The following is a 17,440-nucleotide window of genomic DNA, read 5'->3' as shown; positions in this document are numbered from 1 at the left end:
TGGTACTACATAACGGGTTTATTTAGTGCACAATATTTCTCATTTTCTGTTGCTAGAAATAGATTCAGTCAAATTTTGAGAAATTACAATGTGTAAAAAGCAAAATTAATTGTGGTTGATTCCTTGTCATGCACATAAATTATGTGCATGAGAAGGAAGGGTTGGAAAAGAAAGAAATTTGACCCTGACAGAAATAAAATAAGGTAGGGCACATCATCCAAAAATGTAAAGGGAAAAGGTATAACTCACCTAGAGCTGTCCATGATACTGTGCAGGCGGTGGGCGATGGTAAGGACTGTGCAGTCTGAGAACTCTTTGCGGATGGTGTTCTGAATCAGGTTGTCTGTCTCCAGGTCAACAGCTGCTGTGGCTTCATCCAGAATTAGGATACGTGACTTTCTCAGGAGAGCTCGAGCCAGACACAGCAGCTGCCTCTGCCCAACACTGTATTGTATTAAAGTCTTAATATCTCAAGAGGGTTTTTGTAGTGCAAAAGAAAAAAGTAAACCACAAATGACACTCATGTGTTCAAATAAAATTAGGGTTTATGTAAGTTTTGCAGAACATTACATAAGGTTTAGAATAACAAACTGTACAAAACTTATACTTATATATATAACTTATACCCAGAGGCCTTATTGTTAATTTTATTACCCACCTGAGGTTTTCTCCTCCCTCTGCCACTTTATGCTGTAATCCTTCCTGCAGCCCTGATACATAGCTCTTTAGATGAGAGAGCTCCAGCACTCTCCAAATCTCCTCATCACTGAACTTGTCAAATGGATCCAGGTTCATCCTCAGTGACCCCGAGAACAAAACGGGATCCTGTGCACACGGGATTACAAATATCAGTGTACTTTTAGAAATATCAAATTCTTTGACAAGGTTATTGTTTATATTGATGTGTATACCTGTGGTATAATTGTGAGTCTGTGTCTCAGGTCATGCAGGCCTATTGTAGCGATATCTACATCATCAATGAGGATGCGACCTTCAGCAGCTTCAATAATTCTAAACAGGCAGTTGGTAAGACTTGATTTCCCAGCTCCTGTGCGACCAACAATACCGATCTGAATGCAATGAGAGAAAACACATAAGATCAAAATAACAGCTGGTGCATATTTGAAAAAAAAAAAATCTACACATTTTTCTTTCTGGATATAAATTATATTTAACAGTATAGCATTAAATAATGCAATAATAAGCAAATATACTCAGTCTGTACTTAGTTTGTAAAAGATCTTACACATTTCAGTAATGTTACAGAAAGAAGCAACATTTTTCAGAGGTAGCAGATATTTTACAGTGCTTATAGTCATCACTGCTATTTGTAGTAATTCAGTGAAATATGTTATTGCAATGCAGACAGTCTTTACTCAGTTTTACTTTGACACCAATATTTCAACGTTGTCAGTGTTTGAGCTTACTCTAATCCATTGGGGACTCTGTTGTCCTATTGGGAGACTTCAGTGCACACGTGGGGAACAACAGGGAGACCTGGAGGGGTGTGACTGGGAGGAACAGCCTCCTGGATCTGAACCCGAGCGGTGTTTTGTTGTTGGACTTCTGTGCAAACCACAGTTTGGCCATAACAATCACCATGTTCTGACATAAGAGTGTCCATAAGTGCATGTAGCACCAGGATGCTCTAGGCCACAGGTTGATGATTGATTTTGTAATTGTATCACCAGACCTGTGGCCATATGTTCTGGACACTCAGATAAAGAGAGGGGCTGAGCTGTCAACTGATCACCATCTGATGGTGAGTTGGATCAGGTGGCAGAGAAGGACGCTGGACAGGCCTGGTGCACCTAAATGTATAGTTAGGGTGTGCTGGGAATGCCTAGAAGAGGCCCCAGTCTGCGAGATCTTCAACGCACACCTCCAGCAGAGCTTCAGGACATTGAGTCTGAATGGACCATGTTCAGCACCTCCATTGCTGAAGCTGCTGCACTGAGCTGTGGCCACAGGGTGGTTGATGCCTGTGGGACTTCAGGGGCAGCTGATAGGTACCGACAGACCAAGCGGAATGCAGCTCGGGCAGTGGCTGAAGCAAAAACTCGTGTACGGAAGGAGTGCAGAGAGACCATAGCAAAAGACTTTCGTACTGCCTTGAAGAGATTCTGGCAAACTGGCAGGCAACTCAGGAGGGGAAAAAGGTGCTCTAGCTGCACTATGTATACTGCAGTTGGAGCGCTGCTGACTTTGACTAAGAAAATTGTCGGGCGGTGGAAGGAAAACTTCAAGGACCTCCTTAATCCCACTGGTATATCTCATCTGGGGACGAAGGGGATGACCTGCCAATCACTGGGATGAGGTCACTGAGTCAGTTAAACAACTTCTTGGTGGCAGAGCCCCTGGGGTGGATGAGGTATGCCCTGAGTTCCTGAAGGCTGTAGATATTGTAGGGTTGTCCTGGTTGACACACCTCTACAATGTTGCGTGGACATCAGGGGCGGTACCTCTGGATTGATAGATGGTTCCCATTTTTAAGAAGGGGGACCGGAGGGTGTGTTTCAACTATGGGGGATCACACTCCTCAGCCTCCCCGGGAAAGTCTATGCCAGGGTGCTGGAAAGAAGGGTCTGTCCGTTAGTCGAACCTCGGATACAGGAGGAACCATGCGGTTTTTGTCCTGGTTGTCGAACACTGGACCAGCTCTTTATCCTCTCAAGGATACTTGAGTGTGCGTGGGAGTTTGCCCAACCAGTCTACATGTGTTTTGTGGACGCGGAGAAGGCATTCGACCGTGTCCCTTGGAGTGTCCTGTGCTCCAGGAGTATGAGATCCTTGGCCCATTGCTACGGGCCATTCAATCCTTATACAACCGTTGCAAGAGCTTGGGCCGCATAGCCAGCAATGTCAGGCTCGTTCTTGTTTGGTGATGGGCTCTGCCAGGGCTGCTCTTCTGTTCATAATTTTTATGGATAGAATTTCTAGGCGCAGCCAAGTGACGGAAGGCTTTCACTTGGGTGGTCGCAGAATCTCATCTCTGCTTTTTGCAGATGATGTGGTTCTGTTGACTTCATTGGGTAATGGCCTCCAGCTCGCACTGGAACGGTTTTCACCCGAGTGTGAAGCGGTGGGAATGAAAATCAGCACCTCCAAATCTGAGGCCATGGTCCTCAGCAGGAAAGCAAAGACCCAGGAAACCATGGAGAGATTATATCTCTTGGCTAGCCTGGAAAAGCCTTGGTGTTCCCCTGGATAAGCTAGAGGAGGTGACTAGGTAGAGGGAGGTCTGGGCTTCTCTGCTTAGGCTGCTGCCCCCCACGAATCGGTCCTGGATAAGCGCAAGAAGATGGATGGATGGATGTATTGATAGCAATGCTGAATATTCCGGGGCCTAGCAAAAAAATGTTTGGGAACAACTGCCCATAGACTAGTTACATGTTTACATATCACAGCTGATTATAATATACAGTGATACACATAATGTATAAATTAAAAGAAAAACTGATAGTTCACATTATTTTACAGTTTAATTATATGTAATTACTGTCAACACAGATTGATCTGTGGCATCTTTCTTGAGTAATTTATTAATAGATTGGTCTATAAAACATTAAAAAAAAACCAAACAATAGAATGACAATGTCTTACAGCACAAAGTCCAAAGTCCAAATTACAAATTTCAACATAATAGCTTTTCTAAACTCAAATAAAAAATGATGTGCATGTCTGTATCTGGAAGCTACATTTTAGATACAGTTGGCCAATCTCAGCCAGCAGAAAGCTTGCACACGTTGTTAATAGTTAACCTTTTAAATTAAAAAATAGTGGTACAATTTTATATATTATGGATTTTTCAATGAGGGAGAAAAAAACTTCCCAATGATTTAATGTCCATCCAATTTTTTTTCTTTTTCTTTTTTAGCAGTGCATGCTTTTGTATCTTTGGTGAATATGATATCAGATACAGTAAAACCTATAACTTTTACAGGAACTTTATACATATATGGAGACTCTCCCTCTCACGCTCACACACACACACCTTCTCAGTGCTGTTGATGTCACAAGTGATTCCATGCAGCACTAAATCCAATTCAGGTCTGTAACGGACTTTGTAGTTCTCAAATTGCACTCTTCCTGCCTCTGGCCACATCCGTGGAGGTCGAGTGTCAGTTACCCAGTCAGCCTGTACCAACAGAGAAAGAAGCAGAACGCATGTGTAATATAATACAAAAGCTATCAAATCGAGCTAAGGTAGCTCTTTTATATGTTGTGCATTAATATTCAAACCAAGATAAATAAGAAACAAAATTATACAGACGCCATACATACAGACATGCACGCATTACACCACTAAAATAAAGGAAAAAAAGAAAACTTAAAAAGACGTCACACTTGGTAAAAAATTAAATAGCTCAAATGAAAATATGCAACCAAGATTAACAATCAAGGCCAAGTGTACATGTGCAATGTTATATTCTAAATCAGATTAAATTCAGTATGAACATCATGATGGGATGTGCTAATCAGTGGAGCTCTGGTGCCATTATGAATAAACAACCCAACTCAAATATAACAGATGGAGTTCAAACATGTGAACTCAAATGTTAGTGAAACATAAAATTAAACTGTTGCATAAAAATCTCGTTTGTTTGACAATTATCTGAATCGTTATCAGTAATATGTTAAGAAACAGTGGAGAAACAGCAGCTGGGAATAAAAGTATTATCACTGTACAGTGAGCAAACACGGCAGTTGATGTCGCACACAAGCTTATTAGATTCCCGTTAAACTGTCAGAGTTACAATAAACTCACAGCCTGTAGAAATCCTAAAATTCATGTCCTATTTAAGAAAATAGTAGATTTTGATTTAATCAAAGTATAAATAATGTCGTATGGCAGCATGGTAGTTAACACTGTTGCCTCACTGCAAGAAAGTCCTGAGTAAGACTCAAGCATCTGGCTGGGACCTTTCTTTGTGGAGTTTGCATGCTCTCCCCATATCTGTGTGGGTTCTCTCTGGGTTCTCTGGCTTTCTCCTACAGTCCAAAGATATGCAATTAGTGGGGTATGGTCAATTGGAGATTCTAAATTTCCCACAGGTATGAATATCAGTATGAATGGATGTCTGTCTTTTGTGTTATCCCTGTTTCAGATTGGCGACACATCCAGGGTGTATCACCCTCATGCTAGGGTAGCTGGGATAGGCTCCAGCATCCTCGTGACCCAGATAAGGATAGACTGAAGAGAATGGATGTATGGATAAATAATGTCTTGCTCACAAAGTATTTCTACATGCCTCGTTCTTAAGCTGAGTGTATTCATTCACTCTCTCCACAGCTACAATATTGGTCTCCAGCTCTGAGGTCATCCTCACCAGCCAGTTGAGGGTCTGGGTTACCTGCAGAACCCCAACAGGAGAGAGGTCTGTGTTTACATTATTCCTGCATTTTAGTATTACCGCATACATAAACACTGATGAAATAGGGATAGAGTGTTTTTGTGACTGACATTAAGGGCATATGATACAGATAGGCCAACCACATTACTGTCAATAGAATCTCTGGAAATGACAGCAAACAGAGCAGAAAAAAACACCACCAGGTTTCCAACAAACTCCAGACGTATGGCCAGCCATCTGTCAAGAAAACAAACCCCACAAATATGCACACAAACAAATTTTAGGGTCTCATCATTTAGTATCACATGCTTATCTGTGTTTGGTACACTGTTCAATGTCTGACCTGTCAGACATGATCCGCAGGTAGATACTTTTGAGGTTTTCATCTATAGTTACTTCATTGTGTTTAAGAAACCTTTCTTGATGCTTGTAGGCTCTTATCACTGACAGGCCGGACACTGTCTCACCAAAGTGAGAGTATATCGGTGAGCGAGACACTGAGTCCAGCCGACGCAGCTGTCTTGAAGCGGCAATATAAAAGCGCTGGGTGTAGAGAGAAAGACAAAACAAAATCAGCTTGCATTTCATATTATAGGAAAGTTAGGTTAGCTTTTTTTTACATATCTTCTTTACCTTATTTAGCTTACCTGTACAAAGAAATAGATTAGAGCCAGAGGAATGATAACTATGGCAAAGAAAGGAGTTGCCATGCAGATGACAAATACTGTCCCCAGTACAGACATCAGACACAGAAGGCAGGAGCGCAAGGAAGCAGGAATGGCCTCATCTATGGTAAAAATGTCCTTTAGGATAATATTTGGAGAGTTAGTACTTATTTAAGTAAAACGTCAATTTTATTTATAGTGCACATGTAAAAACAGAAAAAATACATAATTAGCAAAATTATAAGTGTAAATAATACTAGAAGAATGAAGTCAATTATTATAAAAGCTAAAGTCAGGATATTGGAAAAAATGTCAATGATAAGTCATGGATGTTTATCAGTGACTAAACACTTTTAACGATTTGAGTTGTTCCTGAGATTAGAGCTGTTCCAAAGAATACAGAGTCTTACTGTCATGGTCCTGGGTCATGTGACCCAGCGTTTTGTGTTTATTATTATGATTATGATTATTATGATTATTATTATGTATTCTGTTTGTGGTTCTGTTTGTGGTTTCGGGTTCTGTTCTTCCTCTGTTTAGTGTTTAGTCATCCCTGCCCGTGTGTTCCCTCTGTTCCTCGTCTGTACCTTGTCTCTGAGACCAGTCTGTGTATTTCCTGTTTTACTTTGAAAGTCGGTGTCTGATGTCAGTGTGTTCAGTTTTGCACCCTCCCAGTTTTGTCATGTTAACTAGGTTCAGTTGTGTCTCCCTCCTGTGTGTAGTTTCCCTGTTTCTCTGTGTATTTATAGTGTGTGTCCTCTCGTGCTCGCCGCTGGTCTGTCTGTGTTGTCTCCCTGAGTCACTCTGTGTTACTTCCGTGCGTTTCCCCCTGCATGTCCTTCTGTGGATTAAGGTTTCAGGTTTGTTTTACTACCTTCCCCAGTTTAGGGCTGTATCCCAATTCAGGGTCTGCAGCCTTAAAGTACGCAGCCTCAACGATCCTCAAGGGCCGCGTACTCAAAGACCGCTAAGGCCGGAAGTGCGAGGCTTGTGTAATGGGACGGTCTAGCCTCCGTTGCGCTGATACTGTTGTTTATCAATAACGTTTAAAAAAAAAAAAAAGCCTCCGTTGCGCTGCCCAGGTTGCCTAGCAACCATGATACTAACCACTGGAAACGTGTCACACAGCTTTGTTTGACAGAAATGAAGGAGAAAATCTTTTGTTCATTTGTTTGTTTCTTTCTACATGGGCGTTGATCATTCTCTGTAAGATTAAGCTCAGCTATTGAACGACGTATATTTTAAAGTAAAGGCTTTAAAACCAAGTTAGTACAAACGTCACTAATGTCACATAACTTTGCCGACATTTGGCCAACAGTAATGTTTAATGTTCTTCGTTATTAAACATTTGCACATAATTAAGTGACATAATATTCAGTACTTAAAGTGTACTCTTCGGCCGCCCCTCATCCGCCGTTTTGTTCTGCAAATTTATCCACACCCATCGCCGCGCTATGCATTCTGGGATATGTTGGGCCACGAAGTCTACACTGCCACAGCCTTAAAATTCAGGGAAATGAAGGACGCATTTCAGGGACGCATTTCGAGCAGCCTTTGAATTGGGACAGCCTTCGGCGCGCCTCTGTGACGTAATTGGCCTTGAAGTCCGTGCTCTAAGGCTGCAGACCCTGAATTGGGAGACAGCCTAGGTTTCCTTTAGGTTCTGCACATCTCTGCGTAAAAGCTCGAAGAGTTGAGCGTGCATGGGCAGAAATGTTGAGAGTGCAAGCAACACATTGCGAGCGAGCGCAAGTGCAAAAACTGAGCGAGAGGGGCTGCTATTGTGTGTGTGTATGGATAATAGCAAACAATGAAATACATTTTTTGCACGCAGCAATGAATTTTGTTCACTCAAATTTAGCTTTTCTTCGCTCAAAATAAATTTCTCCTCAAACTGCAACACTTGCACCTGCATTTTTTTTTACGTGCGCTCATTTTTTTTTATGTGCGCTCAGAAAAGTGGCACAAAAATAACGCCATACCGCTAGCCGTGACACTTACAGCCATTCTAACGACTTAATAATTTAATGATTAATTATTTGTCCGTTAAGACCCTTTTGTTGGTGTAAGCAGGATGTGAGGATACAAGAGAAATTAGCTCCTTCTTCCCTTTTTCAACAAGTGGCTGAATTTAGTAACCGCAGCTAACAGAGACAACAGATCTACACACATATTACAACATTAACGCAAATAGGTTGATTTGGGACTGTGCAGATAAAACTGAAATGAATTGAACAGCATATTGATTTATTGAATATATTCATATTAAATTCATATTGACTCATAGGGAGTCATCTAATTGTTTGAGGGATTTTTCTTAATTGTTGTAAGAGCTTTACCTTTACAATACAATGTACCTTTAGTGACTGTTATTGTGTGTCAGCACCAGATAAAATTGAACTGAACTGCATACTTGAGGAGGCACTTGGGAAGAAAGCCTCTTTAAAGAACGACTTAAGGAGAGAACAATTTTAAGAATATTTAGGATTGTATTAAAAAATGTGAGATAAAGTGGGAAAAATTAAATAATACAAGTGGATATACAACTTGCAGAAAACACAAATAAAGCCTTTTTAAAAAATTTTATGTTTCGTTTTTTCAATTTTTAGCACTGTTATTTTAGAAATGACATTAAAAACTAGTTATACTTTGTATTTGTAATCATACAAGCCACAAGAAGATAAAAATAAATATTGAAAACTATGAAAAGAATCCTTAAAAAGTGAACTACAAGACCCTACTTTGGCAAAGCGGTTGATCACTCTTCCAATAGGTGAAGTGTCAAAGAAAACCATAGGAACTCGCAGGATGTTGTTAAGAAGTCGTGAATGCAGGATACGAGAAGCATCAATGGAAGCATTGGCTAGGAGCAGTGTGCCAAGGAACACAAAGAGGCCTGCAATAAAAACAAGAAAGTTTCTAAATAATAGAACTACATTTTTAACAAAGACAAATCCACTGTGGACAGAACCTTGAACTTACAGTAACACTCAGGTGTGCTTTTTCCTGCCTACTGATATAAAATGGCTGTTATTATTACAAAATAATATTTATTTTCAAAAATGCTAATTGTCATTAAGAATCTTGTTAATTGGAGACCAGACCAGGTTTGGATGTTCAGAAATTCTTAATGACAAAGTTTAGCTTGTATGAAATTCAGGGTTGCAGGGGCTGGAGCCTATGCTGCCACAGGGCAAGAGGGAAGGCACAAGCTGGACAAATCGACAGTCTGTCGCAGGGCTATAATGACAACACAAATAGTATTTCACTTTTTTCAAATTCAATTCTTATTCTTATAAAAAAAAAAAAATAGTTCAATCAGTAATATATGTACTGCATGTAAAGCTAAGCTCAAGATGAACCAAGGTCCAAATTGCCAGTCTTTTTACAATATAAAGCAGCTGGACTAAAACATATCACTTTGATCAATGTAATTGGTCACCCATTCACAATACGAAAGAGCAACTGTGGAACAGGGGGTTGGGAAGCGCATCTGTAACTGGAAGGTCGCCGGTTCGATCCCGGGCTCTCTGTCCTGGTCGTTGTGTCCTTGGGCAAAACACTGGTGTTGGCCAGAGGGGCTGATGGCGCAATATGGCAGCCTCGCTTCTGTCAGTCTGCCCCAGAGCAGCTGTGGCTACAACTGTAGCTTGCCTCCACCAGTGTGTGAATGAATAGTGGCATTGTAAAGCGCTATATAAATGCAATTCATTAAATGTACACACTTTTGGTGATTTTAATATCATATGAAAAGAAAAAACATACTTGAATGGTGCAAATAAAATACTGTTAAAGAACTAATAAATAACAAATGTTTTCCCTCCCTTTGTACTCCTCTCTACTTTTATACTCATCTCCACCCTCTACATCAGCCCCATCATTCCCCCAGACCGAACAGCTCTGAAGCATCCACCTTATTTTTTGTTTTGTTTTTCATTGATTTGTTTAGTTTTATTACACTTTTTTTTATTACACTGAGTAGTTTAGCTTGAGAAGATTCAGTTCAGCTTAACAGAATTCTGTATATAAACAAATTCCTCCTAATTATTAACATAAAAAGTTATAGGTGCCTATGCACTTTGCAGCATGGGTCCCTGTGACAAAGGACCTAACGCACACAGTGCACAAGTCCTCTAGTACAATAAAAAGACTGGATGTTTAGGTTGTCTATATAGCGCTCTAAAAATGAGTGGATCCTAAATAACAGAGTAGGGAATTTTCCTGTCTGTAAGACATAAAGTTCCTTAACGTTAATTTGCACGAACCTGAAAATATTTGCAAATACAAAAGGAATGACTGTTTTATTACCCTGAGCCACTCCAAGAGCTCCGAACACTCCCACCCTTGTGTCCCTCTTCCAGGAAGGGTATGTCATGTTGTAGTACTCCACAGAATCACTGGTCCAGTCACTCAGCCACAAATTCTGACCGATGAAAGCAACGTTTTGGATGAAGTAAATCAGGAAAACCATGGCAGAATATCCCCAGCCCATGGCTCGCAGGTGCTGCAGGAACACTGCAAGCTTCACCTGGAAATCAGCGCGAGACGGCACTCAGGAAACAAGCAATCATTTGTTGTAATCTTGCGCTAGTTGTACAAAAACATTTTGTTACCTGTCCTGTTTCCATAGTTTCCTTCTCTATAAGCTTCTGGCCTTTCTGTGGTTCATCAGCATTTGCAGATTTTTTAATGGAAATATTTCTTCTTAATCTGACACTAAAAAAAATAGAGGAAAAGAATGAAATGGACATTCTGCTAAAGATGGTGTTTGAGACAAGCTGCTTCATTGGTTTCATCTGCAACTTTAACAAGCTCGAACCTGCCATTGCGCTGGCTGCGGCGGATGCTGTTTTCTCGCCTCAGTGTAAGAGAAACAGTATCCTCCGAAGCACCATCAGGTTGGGCATCGTCTCCATCTGGGATGAGCTCAAAGTCTTCTGCGTCCTGGCCCTCACCTAAATTAACAATATACATGGTGTTTTATATATATGGCAGTAATTTATGGTATTTGGGTCAATATGTGAACAACATCAACACAAAGTATTCATAAAAGATGACAAAAAGAAATTTAATTCATTCATATTTGTGATGTATAATTTTAGCATAGGTTTTGGTTGTACAGCTAACAAAAACATGTGATGTGTGCAGATTATATTCCTAATATACTAAGAAAAGGTTGTAATTACCTGTTTCTGAATTTCTCTGATTGCTCGGCTCTTTGGCATATGTGTCGAGAAACTTAGAAAAAGTTCCTCCACTGGCACGAAGGTTTTCATAGGATCCAACTTCAGAAATGACTCCATTCTCCAAAACCACTATTTCATCCACGTAAGGCAGGAAGCTTATGCCATGAGTCACCAGGATACGAGTCTGTATGGTCAGAATTCACCAATCAAATAGGGTTAGATAGGATTTACAAAAACATTGTTAAGTATTAAAGGAAAAGAAAGAAAAAAACATAAATTATGTTTAAATATGTTTATAAATTGTATTTATCAAAAGAGAATATGTTTCAGTTCACAGACTGAATTAACAATAATTGGTTTAATCATTTAAAAATCAGTTATAAAGCCAAACCTTTTCTAACTTGTAATTCCATTTCCGAGTGGCTTTTATTCCTAACCTTTCATAATTAGCTATTCAGTTATCCTGGTCATTTAGTGTGATATTTAGCCTATTGTAACCTCTATGTAATGCTCGGGTCCTGGGTAAAATGATGTAAAATACTATAAATTAGACGCCATGTTTTCTAAGCAAGTAACAGCTGGAATATCCTGTGCAGAAAGTATTTGTCAAGATTCCTCAGAAGAAATTAAATGGGAAATGGTCGAGTTTTTTTCACTTTAAATACTGATTTCTATTTAAAATATTAATTTTAAAGTAAAATGTTTAGCATATGTTTTTTTTTTTGATATACAATTTTTATTTGTTTATCAAGAATAGCATAAAACAACACAACCAAACAGAGAAGAAGAAAGAAGAAAAAAAAAAAAAACACCCCAAAAAAACCCACATCCACACAGACACACAAAAAAACATATTTTCACTCAATTACCCACAGATATAGAAAGAGAAAAAGATAAACTCCAAGAATGAATTGTCCTTTACACTTGCTTCCTATTTAACTGAGAACATCTTAATCGCAACCACCCCCCTCAACAGTTGGGACAAATCATTTGGCAAATAAGAAAGCAAAGGGGACCAAACATTGAGAAAGAGACCCTCATTTCCTCCTAAAATAGCAGCAGTTCTTTCGTGAGGAATAACTTTAAATAATTCTCTGTACCACAACGTCACAGAGGGAGGTTTATCCTTAACCCAATTAATGAGAATACATTTCCTAGCTACCAGCAATAGTTTGTGACATAATTTGCGCTGCAAGTGATTCAATGTTAATTCTTTTGAGGGTAGGCCAAGAAGAAAGTACCCGGGGTCTCTTTGAATCAGGTTGTTAAAAATATTACTTAGTTCTTGAGATATGAAGCTCCAAAATCTTTTGATTAATTTACATTCCCAAAAGTAATGGAAAAAAGTGCCAGTTTCTTTTTGACATTTACTACAAAGATAGGAAATATGAGGTGCAATCTTATGCAAGACATTAGGAGCTATATAAAGGCGATGTATGATTTTGTATTGGGTTTCTCGCAAGCGGTTACAAGTAAAAGTGGAACTACTCATGTTAATGGCTCCTTTCCACTCCTCTTCGGTATATTGATTATTAAGATCTCTCTCCCATTTATAAATAGCGCTCAGTGTGTTGCTACTAAGAGTATATAGGAGAGAGTAAAAAGCTGAGATAAAACGAGTTCTGTCTTTTCGCTTAATAAGAAATGTCTCAATATCATCATATATAACTATTTCTGAAGACTGTGGAATTCTAGAATGAACGAAGTTGCGAACCTGGAGAAAGCCAAAAAAGTGGTCTCTAGGAATATTAAAATTTGACTGCAATTGCTCAAAGTTCATCAGTGTGTTGTTTTGATACAAATCGCCAATTACCCTTAATCCCTTTTTGTGCCACTTATCGAACATGCTACAAGACATTCCTGGAACAAAACCTTTGTTTCTCAGTAAAGGAGTCAAGAATGAAGTGCAATCTTCTCTACCCAACCTTTTACGCATTTCCCCCCAGACCCTTATTGTATTATAAATGATTGGGTTATTCTTAATCCCCATTTTTAATATTGTTAGCATATGTTTTTAAGCACAAACCTTGTCTTTAAGTAATCCATTGGGTCCAATTACATTTTCAAATAGATGCTTTCCTACATGTGAGTCCACAGCAGACAAAGGGTCATCTAATAGATAGATATCAGCCTGACTGTAGACTGCTCTGGCTAAGCTCACACGCTGCTTTTGACCCCCTGAGAGATTGATACCCTGAAAAGAGAAGAAAGGAGGGGAAAAGAGACACACTCTTTTAGCCTTTCCTTTATAATCAGAAGAGCTCTTCTGTTTTGTTACTTTTTTGTCATGTATTTAAGAAACAAATATTTTACATATGTTTACAATAAACGCCATACACAGTATTTGCATACAGGAAAAATATTTGTGTAACCAAAAACCTGAACCTTTCAAAGTGTAACTCACTTTCTCTCCAATCTCAGTGAGGTCTCCTCCAGGCAGCAGCTCAAGGTCAGGGGCAAGAGCACAGGCCTGTATGACCTTTTTGAAGTTCTCTTCCTCATGTGGAGATCCAAACAAGATATTATCCTTCAAAGTAGCATTTTGGATCCAGGCTTGCTGCGGTACAAAAGCAAGAGAACCCTGGAAAGAAACAAATTATGACTCAATTACAGATGTCTCACTACATCTGTCTTATCATAAAAAAAACCTGGCATCCACACATTTTTATCCAGACCAAACACTACAGTGGCTAGGTGAAAAACAAATCATTTTACTGGAAATCTAAGAGAACAGTTTATTCTGTGGGTAAAATGGTTTGAGTTATAAGCAAATCATCTGCCTCCATTTCACAAAATTTGTGCAGAAATATATTTCTTTATTCAGCTGTTTTTTCCTTCAATACTGATGAGTTTAGACCAGATTATCAAAACTGGCTTGAATGAATTAGGCTGGTGATGTTTTTTTTTATTTATGCATCTTTACTTTGTTTCTTAAAGTCTTTAATGTTTAATTGTTGAATTATTTAAAAAAAATTAAAATATTGTATTGTGATTGTTAAATTATACGCTTTTTGTGCTCCTTGAATGTAACTACTACTATGTAGATCACAAAACGTTTATGCTTTTCATGTAGAAATACTGTTTTCAGTGGGAGTCTATGAGTCTAAATACACTATGAACTTTTTGGGATATCCTTATCTGGATGATTGAGAATGCATAGATACTGCTATATAGAGGAATTTTATACTTTTAGTCATTAAATAAACTCAGTAAATGATTCAATCAACATTGATTTTCTCTGTATTTAAAAAACAAAAAAATAACGAACATAATTTCTTTATAGAATAATAAAGTATTCTGCCTTCGTGAGAGATGAGGGAAGGCGCTGAAGTAAAAACTGAAGCAAACTTAATTTGATTGTGCCACAGTCATGCTACATGTTGAGTTAAAAAAACAAAAAAACATTTGTGTGAACATTTGTGTTATTTTAGTTAAGACGTAATTAGATGTTATGGATTTTACATGTTTTTTTAACACACACTGATAAATACAAACGGGAAAAAAGCCATTACCATAATGTTGATAAAACCTTTGGTACTGTGCATCTCTCCAAGGAGGGCTGACATAAGAGACGACTTTCCTGACCCAACAGCTCCCACTACGGCAACCAACCGACCAGGCTCAATGTCCAAATTCACACTGGACACACATAATAACTATACTCAATGCTGTGAACACATCAGGGGCAAATAAACAGACTTGAAAAACTTAAGCAATGCTAAAAAATCCCGGTGAACATCTCACAGTTAATTAAGTTAACTAGTAACTTTTTGATGACCAACACAGACATACTCTTTCAGCAGAGGCTTTGCATCTTTTTCCCAAGCAAAGGAACCATCACATACGCTCACAGCAGTATCTAAAAAATGAACACAGACCAAGACAGAGCTTAACAGATGATCCGCACACATAAAAACTGTGACTAAGCTTCAATCTTCAGCTGTAGAACAAGTGCAAATTCTAATGGTGAACATACTGAAACTGGGGTCTTGGCGCACAATGTCACTGTCGATGTCTTCCCCTGCCAGAAACTTCTCCAGGCGCTTCTTAGACACTGCTGTCTGAAAATTCAAAGAACAGGTTAAGTTTGATGTTATCACAGGCTTGATACATGTGTGTGATGTAGCTCTGTTCACTTACTTGTACAATGGAAGCAATGAGCATGGGCAGCGTGGCAAGAGGAGCTCGGAGGATGTTGAAGAGAGAGATGGAAGTAAAAGCTCTCTCAGCAGTTAACACATTATCGCTGCTCACACTAACAAATACTGCAAACGTGGCCAGAGAAACCTGCAAGTACAGACAGTTTAAGAAAAAAGGTTTCTTTACCATTGGAATCTAGTCTCTGTGAAGCTCTCTGACAGAACTCACCAGAGCTGGACTGCAGCGGAAGGTAAGGATGGAGATGGACTGTAGGTAGGCAAACTTCTTCATGACTTTTAGTTCTTCCCCTCTAATGTCTTCCACCTGCTTCTGGAAGGATGGCTCCCAAGCATACAGCTTCAGAATCTGGTGGGAGACAAAAGAAAAAGACAGTGAGGAGGCAGTGAGGCAGAAGGAAGTACTTATGGTCCAAGTTACTGAATGCAGTTTCATGAAGCATCAAAGCCTTACATGTAAGGAAGGCATCTACATACACCATAGATACACTGAATAAGGGAGCTCACCTTGATCCCATTTAGAATTTCATTCATGATTTTCATTCTCTTATCTTTAAAGTTCATGTTCTCTATCTGAAAAGAGACACAATGTAGCTCATGTTAAACAGGCAATAAGACAATACTTAAATAAAGTGTTTTGAACAGCAATTTATTCTGTGTAATTCATTTGAAAAAAACCCCCCCAACTTTTTCACCAGCAAGAATCGCATGTTGAAAGTTACAGTGATCACTTTCTTCACATTATAATTAATATTAATTAAACGCCTGCATGCTGCGTCACTCAATTGTCTATCTACTTTTGAGCCTCTGAAAGTGGGCGGACTGTATCAAAATGTATTAAACAGTCAATGCAATACTTTAGTTAAACATCTTGAATAACACTTTAAAATTTGCAGTGTAATCTCATCTTGAATTATCTTGATTTAGAATCTCGCACAGAGGTGTACAGAAGATTTGGCTAGTATTTCCCCTGACCTGGAGTTTTCTGGCCTTGGTTGCTAGCAGTGCATTGGTTGGAATTAGTAACACCATGACTCCCAGTCCTGCCAACACAGAAGGTCCTAACTCCAGCCACAGGAAAACAATGGATATGATGATCTGCAGAGGGCAGGACCACAGCAGGTGGATAGAGGTGGTCACATCATTGAAGCGCTGGGCATCTGCTGACATCAGGTTCACCGTTTCCCCTACTGTAGACTCCTTACGAGTGTCATTGGACACCACTAATGCCTTAGAAAAGGGATAAAAAAGGGCTTAATTAATTAGAAAGTGGGGTGAAAATTAAGTAAGAGAAGCATATAAGTGATATTTTGTCTTACTCTGTATGTTTTAGTACATCAACAAAGCAGGAGATGGGTCTTTGTGTCACTTTTTTTTAAACCATAATCCTACTCTAACCCTATATATTGAAAAAAGCAAAGCTGACCTTATCTAAGAAATAATGTAAATAGTTTTTCTGTGACAAGTATGTGCTGATAAAAGTTATTTATAACTGAAACATCTGACAACTGACTTAAGCAGAAAATTATGACTAGTAATTTTTTTCTTCTAATGTGTAACAGTAATTTATATTATACAGCATTTGATTTTTTTTCACACCAATATCAATAAATGGTGTTCTGTCACTCCTGTTTTTACCTTTTTATACACAGCAGCCATAAGTGCAGTGCGAACCTTCATCCCCAGCACATAGCAGCGCTGGAAATACTGCCGTAGGGTCAGAGACTGTAGCAGAACCACCACCATCAGCAACACTGCATACAAATAGCCCTCCCAGGCATATCTGGATTTGTCCTGAGTGAACGAGATCATCAATCTAGGAAAAACAGAAAAAAAGAAGAAAACATGCTAATCTCCAGCTTCATCTTTAGCACTTATCTAACAATGTCCTCATTTCATCCTGCCACTCCTGTTATCGGTTATGAATGACTAGTGTCAAGACATGAGGTACAGAGAGAGATTAAAGACCCCCTGCCTTCTTCTCATCACATCAGAGAGAGGGTGAAAAGGCTTAACATCCCTTTTTTTTAAAGTGATTTATAGTTTTAATCTTTATTTTTATCCTCATTTTTTATTGT

General features: G+C 39.0%; 1 protein-coding gene across 1 annotated transcript in view; it reads right to left on the bottom strand.

The window, feature by feature from the left end:
* Nucleotides 1–17,440, bottom strand: part of LOC120715147 (canalicular multispecific organic anion transporter 1-like) — a 38,780-nt gene that overhangs the window by 3,247 nt on the left and 18,093 nt on the right. The window contains exons 9-31 of the mRNA XM_040001987.1: nucleotides 17,001–17,178; nucleotides 16,338–16,592; nucleotides 15,870–15,935; nucleotides 15,574–15,711; nucleotides 15,346–15,492; nucleotides 15,182–15,266; nucleotides 14,998–15,064; nucleotides 14,718–14,844; nucleotides 13,610–13,786; nucleotides 13,232–13,399; nucleotides 11,206–11,389; nucleotides 10,839–10,974; nucleotides 10,633–10,735; nucleotides 10,328–10,547; nucleotides 8,761–8,915; nucleotides 6,002–6,157; nucleotides 5,698–5,897; nucleotides 5,465–5,591; nucleotides 5,253–5,354; nucleotides 3,995–4,138; nucleotides 912–1,070; nucleotides 659–825; nucleotides 250–444 (exon numbers count right to left, since the gene is read on the bottom strand). Of these exons, the coding sequence (XP_039857921.1) occupies nucleotides 250–444; nucleotides 659–825; nucleotides 912–1,070; nucleotides 3,995–4,138; nucleotides 5,253–5,354; nucleotides 5,465–5,591; nucleotides 5,698–5,897; nucleotides 6,002–6,157; nucleotides 8,761–8,915; nucleotides 10,328–10,547; nucleotides 10,633–10,735; nucleotides 10,839–10,974; nucleotides 11,206–11,389; nucleotides 13,232–13,399; nucleotides 13,610–13,786; nucleotides 14,718–14,844; nucleotides 14,998–15,064; nucleotides 15,182–15,266; nucleotides 15,346–15,492; nucleotides 15,574–15,711; nucleotides 15,870–15,935; nucleotides 16,338–16,592; nucleotides 17,001–17,178 (3,456 nt within the window). The remainder of the gene's footprint in view (nucleotides 1–249; nucleotides 445–658; nucleotides 826–911; nucleotides 1,071–3,994; nucleotides 4,139–5,252; nucleotides 5,355–5,464; nucleotides 5,592–5,697; nucleotides 5,898–6,001; nucleotides 6,158–8,760; nucleotides 8,916–10,327; nucleotides 10,548–10,632; nucleotides 10,736–10,838; nucleotides 10,975–11,205; nucleotides 11,390–13,231; nucleotides 13,400–13,609; nucleotides 13,787–14,717; nucleotides 14,845–14,997; nucleotides 15,065–15,181; nucleotides 15,267–15,345; nucleotides 15,493–15,573; nucleotides 15,712–15,869; nucleotides 15,936–16,337; nucleotides 16,593–17,000; nucleotides 17,179–17,440) is intronic.

The sequence above is a fragment of the Simochromis diagramma genome, unplaced genomic scaffold (genome assembly GCF_900408965.1).
Source record: "Simochromis diagramma unplaced genomic scaffold, fSimDia1.1 OVJJ01000421.1, whole genome shotgun sequence".
NCBI classification, from domain to species: Eukaryota; Metazoa; Chordata; class Actinopteri; order Cichliformes; family Cichlidae; genus Simochromis; species Simochromis diagramma.
The sequence above is the reverse complement of the archived record's forward strand: the minus strand, read 5'-3'. Positions and strand labels throughout refer to the sequence as shown.